The sequence below is a fragment of the Mus caroli genome, chromosome 6 (genome assembly GCF_900094665.2).
Source record: "Mus caroli chromosome 6, CAROLI_EIJ_v1.1, whole genome shotgun sequence".
Lineage (NCBI taxonomy): Eukaryota > Metazoa > Chordata > Mammalia > Rodentia > Muridae > Mus > Mus caroli.
In genome coordinates, this window is record NC_034575.1 from 17,082,330 (window position 1) to 17,099,165 (window position 16,836).

General features: G+C 39.0%; 1 protein-coding gene across 2 annotated transcripts in view; it reads right to left on the reverse strand.

Annotated features, from left to right (window-relative positions):
• Positions 1–126: 126 nt before the first annotated feature.
• Positions 127–16,836, reverse strand: part of Tspan12 (tetraspanin 12) — a 97,938-nt gene continuing 81,228 nt past the window's right edge. For both annotated transcript variants that reach the window (XM_021165686.2, XM_021165685.1), the window contains exon 9: positions 127–1,339. In XM_021165686.2, coding sequence (XP_021021345.1) covers positions 1,034–1,339 — 306 coding nt within the window. In that variant the 3' untranslated portion in view covers positions 127–1,033. The remainder of the gene's footprint in view (positions 1,340–16,836) is intronic.

Sequence of the window (16,836 nt, forward strand, 5' to 3'; positions counted from 1 at the left end):
TCTGCAGAGAATGTTGTTCCTCTGTAAAATTACATAAAAAACAAAATAATACTTTTAATTTGAAAAAAAAAAAAACGAAAAAAAAAAAAAAAAAAAAAAAAAAAAAAAAAAAAAAAACGAAAAACACTCTTTGACAAAGTGTTTATTGGGAGGGGGAAAAAAAATCTGAACTTTTGATGAATCAACTATGTGTAAATTCTGTAGTTAATACTTCCTGCAGCCGGACTTACAGAGATCCCTATGTGTCAAACTGGTAATTTCCAAAATTAGTGGTTAACAACTTAAATTAACAGTTATAGATATAGTACAGAACCAAGACGGAATTTAAATGTTCTGTTGTTGGAAGAGACAAAAGTAATGGTGCTGTGTAAGACAATTTTGCCATTTTCAAATATTGTTTTTCATAACATTATAAGAACTGAAATCTACTGAATTATACAGACACAGCACAGACTTATATACATATATATCCCTGATAAGTTTAAGACAACGTGTTAGCTCTTACAAGTGTTATTAATAAGATTATTTTAGTAACCAACAAAAATCATATTTAGGTAGTCACCAATTTTGAAAGACTTTTGCATATAATCAAATAATCATCAGAACAATACATCACCAGCTAATAAAGGTCTTTAGCACTAAATCCCTATGTTAGCAGTCAGTGGATAGTTTATAGGTTAGTTAGAGGAGTCAGTTAACCTTCAGATCAGCTCCAGTGCCACATGATGGTTCATTTCTGTGAATGGATGCAGAAACGCTAGTCAAACTGTATCACTGCAAAACATAATTGTGCTCAGAAAAAAAGAAAAGAAAGAAAGCACACACAGTTGTTATAATGTCTGGGTTCGGCATTTTGAAGGGCACCAATTATTGTCTGTGTATTACTATGTGGAACCTTTGTTTTAAAGAGTGGAGAAATGCTTAGACATTCCTTTTCAGAATATTAATATGTCTAAAATTTTCTGAAATGGATAACTGTGTACCCCAAAACCCACTTGTCCCACAGGTTTGTGATTTCCTTCTTTGACATTCTTCATAATTCTTCCATCTCAAAGTGTGTATTGAAGCTGTTTGCCATTGATGTATGCTCAAAGATCCTTGAAAGACTTGGTTTTAACAGTTCCACAGAATGACATGACAAGTGCTGAGACGTATCATTTTTCAGAGATAGCATTTGGTCTGTTCCAGGCTCCCTTCTATCATAATACAGAGCCCAGAGCAGAGTAATGGTGAGAATCATGGCCAGGATTTGTGTCACACCAATGGAGATTCCCAGAAACCGCAGAACTTGCAATTGTTTGGTTCCTCTCAAAAAGGAATACATCTTCTTCCCACAACCCTATAAAAAGGAAAAGAAAAGAAAAAGAAATAACATAATCAGTGTTAAATTGTCAAAAATAGTGATTTGAAAAAAGCACAATCTAATCAGTTAGTTAAACTTAGGAAATTTTAAAAAATGACCATTAGCCAAGATGTGGTACTCACCTTGAAAAGCCCTGGTAGCTCATTCTGTCCAGCATCTTTCTTTTATTTTCCATACACAGGCACTGGTATAAAACCCAGTGTCTAGAGCACAACTTATTAAATAGTTTGTAATGGTGACTGATTTTTACTTGAGTAACATAATATAACCTTGGGTATATAGGTTTTTTAATAGCTATGCCAATAAAATATTTACTCATAATAAATCATAAAGAAATGTATTTTAGAACAGTTCTTTGAGACTAGAGAGGTATCCCATCTGTTAAGAGCACTTGCTACACAATTAGGACCAGAGTTCGATCCCAGCACCCACAAAACAAGCCATATGTCTTGTGCATGCCTGTAACTCCAAGTTCAAAGCAGTGAAGACAGGAGGATCGATGGCGTTGTGGATTTACAGGTGGCCCAGGTTCAGAGAGAGATCCTTTCTAAACAAATAGGCAGAGGGTGACAAAGGAAGGCACCAGACATGCTCTTCTGGTTTTTGAAATTGAGCAAAAACTGGTGCAACTGCAGAAACTCATGAGGGTACACAGACACAGACATCTCAATGCCAATGATACTGTTTTGAATAAAGTACATAGTGGCCAGAAGTATGTTTATGTCCATTTGAGAAACTGTTGGAAATTCTATTCTAATCCCAATCAGCATTCATTTAATAAAATTTTAATAGGCTAAAAAAAATAGTAACTAAAACACCAATTTTAAACACCAAATTCTTACACAGTATAATATACATTAGTATAAATGTACATAGCATGGAATGATGATAGAAAAACAATGGTGAACTCCTTTAATCCCAGCACTCATATGGATGAATGTGTGTTCAAGACCAGCCTAGTCTACAAAGCAAGTTCTAAGATAGCCGTGGCTATTACATAGAAAAAACCTGTCTTGAAAAATAAAAACAAGGTTTCTATCAATGCACACTAATCTGTTTATGCAGTTAAAAACACTGCCATCTGTAGTGTATGATAATCACATGTCTGAGCTGGCCTGAACAAACACAAGTGCAGTGCAAATACACAAGTGTTCACCAAATCACAGATGCAGTGGATCCTGAGAAGTGACATGGGCAAACGTTACCAGAAACACCTAGGATCCATTACTGGTGTGACTTCAAATTACATTTTAGTCGTGGCACATATAAAGACCTTTCACTGTTGCCAAATTTTTCATAACACCCCATGTGGGATCGTGAGCCACAGTTTAAGAAACTATGATCTAAAGAAAGTTGGCAAACGTTTGGTGTTTGTGTAGAGGGCTAGATGGGGAGTATTTTAGGCTTGGCGGCCTATACTGTCTAGATTGCAGCTTTGCATTTCCTCCCGTGTGATATAAAAGCAGACATTGACAATAGCCAATGAGTAGAGTTGAGTGTTGCTCTAACATTCCATGCACAAAAGTGTTCCAGGCCACATTTAGCTCAAGGCTGTAAGTCTGCTGACTAATGATCTAGATTTATCCAGATTATTTCTGTTATTATCATTATTGTAGTTGTTATTGTCATTGTTGTAGTTTGTGGCATTGCTGAGTTGTAGCAATGCCTCACTTGGTCAGAGACTTCCCTGCATCCACCCAAATCCAAACCATCTCCTCAGTCTGCTTCTAAACATGCTGAGGCAAGGGATAGACCTGTATTCATCACCACCTCAGAACACTGCACAAGGAGAGGACTTAGAGGGGACTTACTGTCATGCTGTACCATCTATCCTACCTAAAGGATCTGAAACACATATAACGTGTTCCCATACAGGTCATGGATACTTGAGAAAAAAAGTTAACAAGGTCATTGTCAGTGATAAGTTTTATGAAAAGAGTCTAATGGGAATCCACAGCATATAAGAGAAAAAAATTCTAAAGGAAAATAAGGTAAACAGAAGTAGAAAGAGGAGAGCTGTGCCCTGTAGGTATGGAGACAGGTATTTGGAGAGCAACTGGGAATTATATTGATTTGGGGACATGACAATAGTAGGTTCTCTATAGCCCACGGCCTTGCTTGTTCTCATTGCTCACCAAAGGTTCTTTTTGTACCAGAAGGAAACCCAGAAATCCACAACTGGTTAAAACACTGATAACAACTGCCTGTAGCGTGCTCATCCCCCACTGATGCAGCTACAATGCCAGTCCTCCACCTAAAGCTCAGGAAACATCCCAGAAACCGGGTAGTAAGATTTTAAGATTCAGAGGAACAGTATGTCAATTACAAGACAGTGTCATCTATGTATTACAGGGAACTTCATCTATGAAATCACAGCAATGCGGTGCCTAAAAATGCTGGCATAATGACAACACCAGTTGGCATACCAACCTGGATGGAAGAAATCTCAAAAAGCCCTACTCTTAAATGAATACATACATTTTGTTAAACAGCAATACTAATTAAAGAAGAAGCTATGGTGTTTTGAGAGAATTGGGAAAGGGGAAGGGAATTGAACAGAGGTGTGTAGCAAAGGAGGATGGAGAACTGGGGGTAGCCAACAGAAAGTTCCAGACTCCAGGAAAGCAAGAGGCTCCCAGGATCCAACAGGGATGACATTAGCTGAAATACACAACAAAGGGCAGAGAGAACCTGTAGAAACCATATCTGGAGGTTAGGCACGGCCACTGGTTGAGGGATGGGGCCACCCACCCTTCTCAAAATTTTAACCCAGATTTAGTCATGTCTAAAGGAAATACAGAGTCAAAGAGTGGAGCAGAGACTGAAAGAAAGGCCATGCAGAGACTGCCCCACTGATCCATCCCATATGCAGCCACTAAACCCAATCACTATTGCTGATGCCAAGAAGTGCTTGCTGATATGGATGTCTCCTGAGAGGCTGTTTGCAGTCAACCATCAGACTGAGCATGGGGACCCCAATGGAGCAGTTAGGGGAAGGACTGAAGGAGCTGAAGGGGTTTGCAACCCCATGAGAAGATCAACAATATCAACCAACCAGATCTCCAGAGCTCCCTGGGACTTAACCACCAATCAAAGAGTATACATAGTGCTACCCATGGCTCCAGCCACATATGTTACAGAGGATGGCCTTGTCTGGAATCAATGGGAGGAGAGGCCCTTGATCCTGTGAAGGTTTGATGCCCCAGAATAGGATAATGCCAGGGTGGTGAGGTGGGAGTGGGTGGGTGCTTCCTCAGAAACAAGAGGAAGGACAGTGGGATATGGGGTTTTCAGGGGGTAAACAGGGAAGAGGAATAACATCTGAAATGTAAATAAATAAAATAACCAATAAAAATTTAAAAACAAGATGTATAAGTGTGTGGTGCAAGGGACATAAACACAGTACTCAGGCATGAATAAAGCAGAAGTAGAAAAAATCGTGACAAAGAAAGATGGAGTGAAGAAACAGAAAGGGTACTGTGAAAAAGAACTGCACTGTCAACTTCTGGAGAAACCACAGTGCAGCTGTATTGTCTTTAGGGATCTGTGTCCACAGTGAGCACACAGTTTAGAAGTAATCTACTCTGCTATAGAAACCTGATTTTAAATCAAGGTGACTAACTGAGAGATTATTTTATAACATACTTGGAAGCTTTTGAGTTCCAGTAAAAGTGACTTGGTGTTTACCCTCTAAAGATAGCCACTGGAATAAAAAGAAATTCATAAATATTTAAATTACTGCCTCCTTGTCTGCTTTGCCAGAGCCCACAAAGAATTCATACGTCAATGAGGACTAAACACAGAATCAGTGATCATTTCATATATCTTATTAGGAGCAAGGAAGTTCTTCCATTTGCAAAGAAAAATAAGAAGCTGGGTGGTGTTGGCGCACACCTTTCATCCCAGCACTTGGGAGGCAGAGGCAGGCAGATTTCTGAGTTCGAGGCCAGCCTGGTCTACAAAGTGAGTTCCAGGACAGCCAGAACTACACAGTGAAACGGTGTCTCGAAAAAACAAAACAAAAACAAACAAACAAACAAACGAAAACAATAAGACATCCTGTAAAAGTGGTCAGACACTCAACAGTAACTGCCCATTCTTGATGAATAAAATCTTAAAAGAAAAAAAAAAAAAAAAAGAAAGAAAAGAGCAAACTATTGTCAGCCTTACTAACAGTAAATGTAATGTGCTTTAGAACGTATAACACGGGCTGGAGAGATGACTCAGCAGTTAAGAGCACTGACTGCTCTTCCAGAGGTCCTGAGTTCAATTTCCAGCACCCACATGGTGGTTCCCAAACATTTGTAATGGGATCTGATGCCCTCTTCTGGTCTGAAGAAGTTACAGTGTATATATATATATACACTGTATATAAGAATCCGGTTGTCCGAGTGTGTTCTTGCCGGCGAGAACGATAGCTCGGGATATATATATATATATATATATATATNTATATATATATATATATAGACATATATATATATATATATATATCCCGAGAATGATATATATATATATCATTCTCGCCGATATATATCATTCAGCCTTTGGTGATATATATATATATATATCATTCTCGACGATATATATGTATACAATGAATCTTTTAAAGGAAAACAAGAACTTTTTTGGCTTTCCTACCATTTCAAGAAAGATGAGCACACACTCTAACATGCACAAGTGATCTGAGGAAAACCAAAATACAAATCACCAAGACAGTTTTACAAAGTTCAAAAGCTTTGAAACAATTCCACTCAGCTATTTATCAGAGTCTACTTGCCTTTAAAAGGCCCTTGTATAATGTGGTTCAGTGTAGTACCATTGCTGACGTCATGAACTGAAGACTCACTACTCCCGTCTTAAAACAGATAACCAGTGCCACTTGTTTAGGACATTGAGAGGGTTAATGAATGCTCAAAAGCAAAGGGTGTGCAGATTCTGACCTCTGTGTCAGCCCCATAGGCTAGAAAGCTTGAATCTACATGCAGAAGAAACAAAATTAATGACCAGCAGATAGAAGCCAAGTTGCAACACTTTGTATGATTATGAAAAGTCCCCAAAGTGTAACATTATGTCACCAACAAATACTGATCATTTTAACCCTTGCCTGCAAGAGCCAAAGTGGCCATCAGTGTTTTGTAGGAAAGTGAAATCACTATCCAAAATGTCCTCCTGTTATTGAGAGGTTAGCCCAGTAGCCTTCTGACAGAGTAGACAAATATTTTATATAATTTGTAAATAGTTACTTTTTAATAATTACATGTAAATTTAAAGCTTTTACTTTTAGACATGTGGAATGTCAATATAGATAGACACCTCTCTTAAACTTATTGCTAAAAAATACGTATCAGCTGGGCATGGTGGTGCATGCCTTTAATCCCAGCACTCAGGAGGCAGAGGCAGGCAAATTTCTAAGTTTGAGGTCATCCTGGTCTACAAAGTGAGTTCCAGGACAGCCAGGGCTATACAGAGAAACCCTGTCTCAAAAAACCAATATATATATATTGTGTAATATATATATATATATCATATTGTCCTATCTGTTTCTCAGGAAATGAATATAAGACAGTCTTTGGTGATGTTGGGCTAATGACCTTTGTCTCTGTCTGCAGTACTGAGGTATAAATATGAGTCTTTAATGCATAAGAAAAATTAGTGTAGATGTTCTAATATTTAGTTAATGATAAATTTTAGAATGAAAGGTGAACCACTCAAGGATCCACATTTTCAATTAGATGAGAAAAGTAAGTTCAAAAGATCTGTTATGTAACACAGTGACTACAGCTGATAATGTATTTAAAAAGCAAAGCATTCAGGAAATATCCATGCTGATGGCTCAAACCTTTGAAATGCAATACTTCAATTATTTCATTTTACTCCCTCAATCGTCTCTGAAATGTAAATTTTGACTATATAGTTTCATCTTTGTATTAAGTCTGTCTTCCCTTTACAATAATTCATTTTAAGCAGACAGTTCATAAGAAGGGCAATGTTTCTTTCTCAAATATGTAAGTAAACCATAGCCCTAGGTGGTCACCTACAACATGTTTGGCTTTGTAGTTTGGCATTAAACAGTCAGTGTTGATATTTTTCAACATCATATTTAGCTTTTAAAATGTACAGTAAATTGTATTATCCACGATGCACTAGGAATGAGATACATTAGTTAATAAAAAATGTTCTAGAGTGGAGTGGATCTTGGAAGTCAGTAGGCCAAGTTTCCATCTTTTCTAAAGCTTGGAGAAAATTTAGTGACATTAGCAAAGTGTGCCCAGTAAGAGTTCTGGGCAGCGTCTTCCACATAAGCAATGGTCAGAATCAACTTTTTCAGACCTCTGGGAATTAGACAAAGACTTGAAGCAATCCAAGTAGTGTTTATTCCAGAAGGCACCTGGGTCTCAAGAAGAGCAGAAAGCTTTGAATGTCCACTGTTCAATCTCTCATCTGCACTAGTCTTGAAAACCAGTCTACGTCCACGGTGGATGCTGGCTACAGAAGAGCAGAATAGAGTTGATGCCCTTTAAAGGTGTAATTCCTAACAAGAATTGTCGTCGTTATTTGTCAGCTCTGGTGGCTATCTAGAACCCTAGGCTGTTTTTATGTGACTTTAGAGTTCAGCAAGTGTAGTAGCTTTGTCCCTGGAAATGTCCACTAAAGAACCTCAGAGCATCTGTTGATCACAGCAGCAATTTGAGGTGTGGGTTGGTAGTTGTACATCTTTGAGCCAAACCATTTCTTAAGAGACCTCATAGTTAAGGAACAGTAAGTCAACCTATGTTATATGTGGAAGAGCTCTATCTGTATATGAGATTTGAGAAAGTTACACACATGCCCATTAGCTTGGTAGGCCCAACAATCTCACTTCTAAATGGCCTCAAGATTCTTTGACAAAGGGCTAGGAGACTTACTGGCTCCAATCACTTCAAGAAATCTCTGTTCATTCACTAACTGACCACACCCCAAACTACCTGAGCAGCAACTTCAAAAGCCACTCATAACAAAACACAGACTTTACAAAATTAGTGTAGAAAATTTAATAGGTTAACAATGAACCACAAGAAACTTTCATGGCACAGTGTGAAGGGTTCTTAAATAATTTGAAATGTCCAGCAGGAAGGAAGAAAGAAATGTACAAGGAGGGAGAAAAGGAATGAAAGGAGGGAGAAAGGAGGGAGAGAGAGGGCAGAAGGGAACAGAGAGGGACAGAGAGGGAGGAAAGGAAAAGAGAAAATTACATGACATACAAAGAAAGAAGAAAGGCTCACATGTAAAATATAAAAATGTTTTAAAGCACTGGTTCTCAGCCTTCCTAGTGTTGTGACCCATTAATACAGTTAGCTATGTTGGGGTGACTCCCACAACCATGAAATTATTTTTATTGCAACTTCAGACCTGTAATTTTGCTATGGGTTTTCTGGTGGTTTTAGGCTAGTCCTGTAAAAGGGACATTTGACCTTCCTAAGGGATCGCAACCCACAGGTTTTAAAGGAATCCTTAAGTTGCAATTCTAATGAGACTTCCTGTCTCACTAGTGAGTCTTATCAATACTACCTCTTCTTTTTCTGACAGGCCTCTTATACTCTAAACTGGCTTAAATTAATTCACTAAGTAGTGGAGAATGGCCATGAATTTCTATTCTCCTTCCTCTACTTCCTGATTGCTGAGATTACAGCTATGTGCCACCACACCTGGTTTATTTGATGTTAGGAACCTAATCCAAGGATCCCTGCATTCTACAACTGAGCTAAGTACTCCATATAACTAGCTCTTAGCAGTCATGTCTTGCTGGAAGTGCCTTTCTAACAGGATGCACTAGTTCTAGTTCTGTGCTCAGTCTATTCCTTCCCATACAACAGGGTCACCTCAGCCTCACTTTAGCCCTCCATGTAATCTATTATCTGGATAATATAACCCAGTTCTTCTAGCTTTTCAAATGTATATGCCTAGCCCCTAATGATCATTTTGGAGGGATCTTGTTTTAATACAGGGTTTCACTGTGTAACCCTGGCTATCCTGAAGCTCGCTCTGTAAACTGGCCAGCCTCGAAAAGTCATCTGCCTGACTCTACCTCCTGAGTGCTGGGATTAAAGGCATGCACTACTACAGCCTGGCTCCCTAATAATCTTTTTCTGGATTGGGCTGAGTTTGTCAACATTACATTGAAAATGGTAAAGCTTCTAATCATTAAAAAAAAAAAAAAAAAAAAAAAAAAAAAACATTAAAAAAATGCAGGAGAGTTTTAAGAAAACCAAGTCTCTTGGTTTGGATTCAGGTGAAAACACGCTCCTTGGTCCATCCAGAATACTAACCATGGAATTGTGTTGATGTACCTCTAGACCAGATGTGATTTTCTTCTACACCAGGACACTACGAAAAGACTTGATCTCTTCCTTAGGATGAGAACATAGAGTTGACGCAGAGAAGAGATTCTAACAGAGTCCTCTGCTTTTCAGTCAATGTGTCAAACATGACTTCATTATTTTCTCTACAGATTTGCATCTGTCAGACGATACAGAATTTATAGTCCTTAAGTTTGTCCCATATAAAATTATATTATATTCTCTTCTATTGAGGGCCTCCTGGGACCAAGCAGTGGTGGCACATGCCTTTAATCTCAGAACTTGGGAGACAGGGGCAGGGAGATCTTTGAGTTTCTGGCTAGCCTGGTCTACAGTGTGAATTCCAGGATAACCAGGGCTACATAGAGAAACCATGACTCAAAAACAAAACAAAACAAAACAAAGAACCTATTGAAAGTTTATAAATTATGCAAATGAAATACAGTGACATCTCTATTACCAGAAAACCAAATGACCAAACTCTGCTGATGTACAATATACTAACTAAACTTGGCTTATGCCCTGCTGAGGTACTGTCCTGATAAATTTTAAAGAATACTATATATATATATATATATATATATATATATATATATATATATGTGTGTGTGTGTGTGTGTGTGTGTGTGTGTGTGTTGTGTGTGTGTGTATATATATATATATATATATATATATATATATATATATATATATATATCCCTAAATTGGTGAAAATAAAATTGAAAACATTTTCCTAGATATATTATAAAGTTCCACTTGAAAAGCAATGCTTTGGAATTCTCCTCCCTTTGAGAAATTTGACCATTTACCCTTGCAGCATGAAGATCATGCAGAAAAGCATGGCTCCTTTTCAGGGGTCTGTCAGGAAGCTTACAGGCAGCGGGATACTCAACTACAGCAACTGGTCACCCTTGTATGGAGCGTACCTGCTTGGTTTTTCCTGTCCCTTCACCTTGACTTTTCAGTTCTATTTATATTTCATTATTAACTCACTGCATCTTATATGCTGAATTAGATTCTTTATTTAATAAAAGGCACAAAGTATGAGCGTATAAATAACAGCTCAAATTTCTCTCAGGTGAACACAATTTAACACATCTTTGTGACTCAAAACAATCTTGCAGTATAATAAATACTATGCTGAGTACCAGCGAAGCATTTCCACGAGTGCCTAAAGTCAGATTCACAGATTAACTTTTCAAACCAACCTTCTACATAGGGTCATTTTCTTCTCCTTTCTTCCTCTACATTCATCACAGAGGTAGCCCCAGCCTTCAGGTTTCATTTACACCATGCTTCCCAAAGAAATTAAGTCAGAATGTCACCCTGACCTTACTTTGAGCCACTGAAATAATTATAAATCTAGTTTACACTTTTCCAGTGTAAAACTGAACTGCTGAAAGTAGAATACTAGGCCTAGACAAAACAATAAGGGCATATGCTTGCATGGCCTATCATTGTTTATAACAAGCTAGGTGAGCACAGGGTCCCTAATGAAGGAGTTAGAGAAAGGACTGACGGAGTTGAAGGGGTTTGCAACCCCATGGGAGGAACAACAATATCAACCAACCAGAACCCCCAGAGCTCCCAGGGACTAAACCACCAACCAAAGAGTACACATGGAGGGTTCTATGGCTCCAGCTGCATATGTAGCAGAGGATTGTCTTGTTGGGCATCATTGGGAGGAGAGGCGCTTGGTCCTGTGAAGGCTCCATGCCCCACTGTAGGGGAATGCCAGGGCAAGGAAGAGAGGGGGTGAGTGAGTTGGGGAATACCCTCACAGAAGCAGGAGGAGAGGGGATAGGATAGGGGGATTCCGAAGGACAGGAGGAAACTGGGAAAGGGGATAACATTTGAAATGTAAATAAAGAAAATACCTAATTAAAAAAATAAAAGAAAAAACAAACTTCCTAAGTGTAAGTTAAAAAAAAAATAGAAATGGTGGAGATCAAAAATGTATTTTATTTTTGTTCATCATAGGAAAGAAGTGGATTTCATTCATTTGCTTATTTGCAGATAAAATATTCGGAGGTGATTTTACTTAAATACGTTTTTATCTTAAATAAAGCCATGTGAATCCTATGCTAATAACCTCAGATAATTCAAAGGTATGAATAAGACTTCCTGGCTCATCTACTTTCCTTGCTGCAATATTAAAATTCTTGTCAACTATTAACCATAAATAACAACACTGCATTTATAAGAAGAAAAAGAAAGAAAAAAAACACATAAATTTCTCTATTTCCAAGCATCTATTTGAAGGCACGTCAGGATGCCTCATTTCACTTGAGGAAATTATACACTTGAAATTATTCTCTGATCTATCTCCAAAATGAGTTTCTAAAATTGGAAGAACACCCATGGCTTTTCAGTACTCAATATTCTCAGGCCACATCAGAAATCCAGGCAGTCCTTGAAAGGGTTATGAAGATAAAGGAGAAATACGATCGAGCTGCCGATATATGCATAACAGTATTGATATTTTTATAATTGATTTTTGATGACAAACATGACTCTCAAGTTTGAAATGAGTGTGGTAATTATCAGGTACAAATATATAATATATAATTATAATATAATATATAATTTTCAGTATATATATTTTCAATATATAATAAGTGCTTCCGTAAAGGAAGGCCTAGACAGTACGTCCTAAAGCATTCACCTCTAAAGAGTGAACACTAATGCAGAAGTTATTTTAGTATTTTTGAATGCACGACAGATCCTCAAATTGCCCACAGGATATAGGCAGCATTATCAAATGCAGAAACGCAATGCTTGGCTCCACACTTCACAATTTGACCAAAACTGCATATAAAGAGTCTGGAGTCTAAAAACTCCCCAAGCACACTCAGGTTTCTACAGCTGAAGAGGGCCCATGCCTGGCTCACACGGGGGTTTATTTGTAGACCCCTTCTAATGTGACTTGTTCACCCAGACTACCGGAAGACGGGGAAAGGAGAAATTGCAGATTATCAAAATCCTTGACCTGAAAAATCCACCTTTAGTTAGCACAAAAACACATAGCCAGAAGATGTACTCTTTTTTGTTAGTATAAGCAGAATGAAGGCCAACACAGCTAGTTAAAAACTTAATTGCAGTGCACTAATTTTTTCTATTTAATTCAATGAAGTCCCTAATAAATTGCTGTTATGGGTGTCATTAGCTACCACTGTGCACGGAAAAAATATATGCTTATTACATGCCAAGTAGTGTGCAGAAGATTTATGTTTATCTGTGTGCTACTGATATTGTATCTAATAGACAAGAAATTTGAGGCTTAGAATTGAAAAATGTTAATAAACTCATTTTGCTCTTTACCATGTATTTATCACTAGAGATATCTAAGCCCGGGCCCCTGAAGCAAGCAGATTCAGGCTTAGTCAAGTCCCAACCATACAACCTGAGGCCAAATCTATTGTCTCTTCCTAGGTTACTTTTTCACAAAATGCTGATAATACTGAGAGAACTGCCTTAGGGTTTTAATGAGCTAATACATTTAACACGATCAATCAGAATTCTGTGTCAATGAGTATCCTTTTTGAAAAATTCGGTGTTTCTGTCAGGGCTTACACCCCTGATCCTAAAGGAGGCAGTCAGTTTTTAGACTAAACATGAAAGCACACTGCAGAAGCAGGGTCCTGTGACTGTGAACTTCTGCTCACCTGCTTCCTTTTGTTGTTGTGTTGTTGTGTTGTTTTGTTTGTTTGTTTTTGTTTTTTGTCCTCAAAGTAAGGTAGAGATAGTAAATTTCTAATTCTCTAAAGCAAGCTGTAAAACCTAAGAACTCACTTCCTAATGTCCTCCTCCCCCTGAAATCCAATGGTTAGTGATCTGCAATTGGGTTTTTAACTAGCTGTATTCTCTCTCATTTTGCTCACTCTAACAGAAAAGTCTGCATCTTCTTGCTCTGAGGTTTTGTGCTAACCGGAGATGGATTTTTCAGGTCAAGGACTTTGGTAATCTGCAGTTTCCCCTTTTCCTGTCCACACCGAGCAGACAGAGACCATGATGAAGAGACAGCGGAAAGAACCTGAAGGTGGACGTGCTGACATCGCTCCCGTCTGGTCTGGACAAGCTCCTTCAGTGTTCTACACTTTCATTCATTAGATTTCAGGGAAGAGTTCTCTCCAGGAGAGAACTGTTTGGATGTTCACTTCCCATGGTACCTTTCCATGTGAGAGTTCTTACGAGTAAGTGTTAAGCTGTCTTAAAGCCATGTCAGCCTTGACTCTTGGGGTGGGTGAGGAACCAATATTGTACTTTGCCTCCCTAATTTTCTACCTCAAGTCTAGATCCTCACCTAAATCCCATGCCTCATCCCATTCTTTTTTTAAGATTTTTTTATTTAATGCACATGGGTACACTGTAGCTGACTTCAGACACACCAGAAGAGGGCATTGGATCCCATTACAGATGGTTGTGAGTCACCATGTGGTTGCTGGTCATTGAACTCAGGACCTCTGGAAGGGCAATTAGTGCTCTTAACCTCTGAGACATCTCTCTAGCTCCTCTCATCCCATTCTTTACAACACCAGCATTAGGATTAAAAAACAAACAAAAAAACAAAAAACAAAACAAACAAACAAAAACAGATCTAAACTAATAGCTACGTAACATACTTTTGCAAGCCGACATCCTATGAAGGCTTTTTATGGCGCTACACTCTTCAAGCAAATACTGCTAGTCTCTCTGAATAAAGCAGAGGAGGAAAGTGGTCGCTCTCAACAGTGAATCAGGAAGAGGAAATTCGCAATTGAAAGAACAATGCATTTGTATACCTGCAGCAAAACTGCCAGAGCGCTTCCAAACCAGATTAGATCAAGCAAAGCCTGAAGATAAAAGCCTGCTCTGGGCCCCTACCAGCCACAAACAACCAGAACTGGTCCTGCGGGGACTTTGATAAAACAGACAAGACCCAAGCCAGAGTCAACCTGATCCTGCTGGCAGTTTAGAAGGAGATAATGAAGCCAGAAGAAAGGCAGGAGGGAAGATCTCTGAGTTTATATAAAGAACCCCAGAAAGGAATTTCTTAGGGAAATTCCATCTAACTAACCACTGAGCCTGAAAAGCTGCCTACCGGTCACCATGCAGGCAGGGGTCTCTCTGTGTGTTTATCTGGATGTGTAGACTCATTATTAATAAATCAGTATCCCACGACTGCTTTGTAATAAGACTTCCTTTCATAGGAATGCCTCAAATTTGTGAGTGCAGTTGCCTTTTGACTCGGCAATTACAGACTGTAAAACCTGTGTGTTAGCAGACCATATGGAGCTATTCATAACCCAGCCCCTGCTTGGTGTGACATGGCGATGGAGCCATTCTCTTCACTCGCTGTCAGTTCTAACTTTGCACCATTGCTTACCTGGGCGTGACCTTTTCTACCACCTACTCATCAAATGCTTTCTTCTCCTGGTATATGAGTACACCGTTGCTCTCTTCATACACACCAGAACAGAGCATCGGATCCCATTACAGATGGTTGTGAGTCACCATGTGGTTGCCGGGAATTGAACTCAGGACCTCTGAAAGAGCAGTAGGTGCTCTTAACCGCTGCACCATCTCTCCATCCCTTCTAGCCCCCTTTATGGCTATTTGTTAGTGACTCAGTCAACTTGCCTGCCTGAAGGGCTAACCTCATGCCCCTTCTAACTCCTTGAAGCTCTCTATCATTTTCACTCCTAATTTCTTGTGTGTATCATGTGTGAAGATTTTCTTGGTCCTGAGGATAATCCCACACAAACCAAAGAATAAGGTGACATAGGCGAAAATCAACTGGCCCTCTCAGTAGGTAGAGTTCAATGGAAGGCTGTACTTATTTCCCACCACAGCACTTTTGTACCCATAACACTTTGTTATCTCTCCACCTCAGCTCAGAAATACTAAGGGAAATTATTAGCAGGGTATCGGGTGTGAAAAATGCTTCCATACGTAAAGGATACTAATTGTTAGGAGTGGTCAAAGACATTAAGAGGAGAGGAACACTAACAAACAACTCTGAGGGCTGAGAAGTCGCTCAGAAAATAAAGAAAATGTATACTGATTGTTTTCAAGTACGGATGAATAAAAGGGGAGGGGCAAGAACAGAAGCACACAGCATCTCAATGAGGACAGGGCTCGCTTGTGCATCCACTGCACTCAGCCCACACACTAAACAATATGCTAATAGGAGGTTGAAGACTTCAAACAACATGGATGACCAAGTTCTAGGTTGTTTTTACTTCTTTTTAATTACTCCATGTCCATCTGTACGTCACAGTTTTCGCAATAATTCTGCTGTTGATTTACCCAGAGTTCCCAATTCTCCATATCTCATCCTCCATCCCATATCCTCTTGAGAAACTTTGCTCAGGTTGGACGGCCATCAGCACTAGTTCTGATGGCTCCTGCTAGCTTGAATCTCCCTTGATCCCAAAGTTTCCTTTGAACACCTTTCCATTCACTGATGCTCACCTGTTCCTTAACTAAGTCCCCACCCCTGGCCTCCAGTCCAGGGTCACTGTGTCCTGCAGGTCAAATAACAGAAAAGCATGATCATCCCTTCATTTCTACCCTTATAGGCCTTTCTGATATCCTTTATGGGCAGAGGAGGAGGAGAAGGAGGAAGAGGAGGAGGAGGAAGAGCAGGGGGAGGAGGAATAAAACAACCTTCTAAAACAGTGGTTCTCAACCTTCCTAATGTTGCAACTCTCTAACATATTTCTTCATGTTGTAGAGACTCCCAACCATAAAATTATTTTAATTGTTGCTTCATAACCGTTATTTTGCTACTATTATGAATCCTAACATAAATATTTGATATGCAGGCTATCTGCTATATGATCTCTGTGAAAGAGTCATTTGCCTCCCCCCCAAATGGGGTCAGAGCACACAAGTTGAAATACCTGGTTTATAGTAATATATTTGCTTAAAAGAAAGTCTAGGGGTTTAAAGTAAAAAATGTCCCAAAGACAGCCTGCTGTGTGATCTCACTCTGCCCTGTCCTTAGAGAAATAACTGAGAACATTACTTTTCTTAAGATGTAGTCAATACATTTGTACTGGCTAGTTTTGTGTCAACTTGACACAGCTGGAGTTATCACAGAGAAAGGAGCTTCAGTTGAGGAAATGCCTCCATGAGATCCAACTGTAAGGC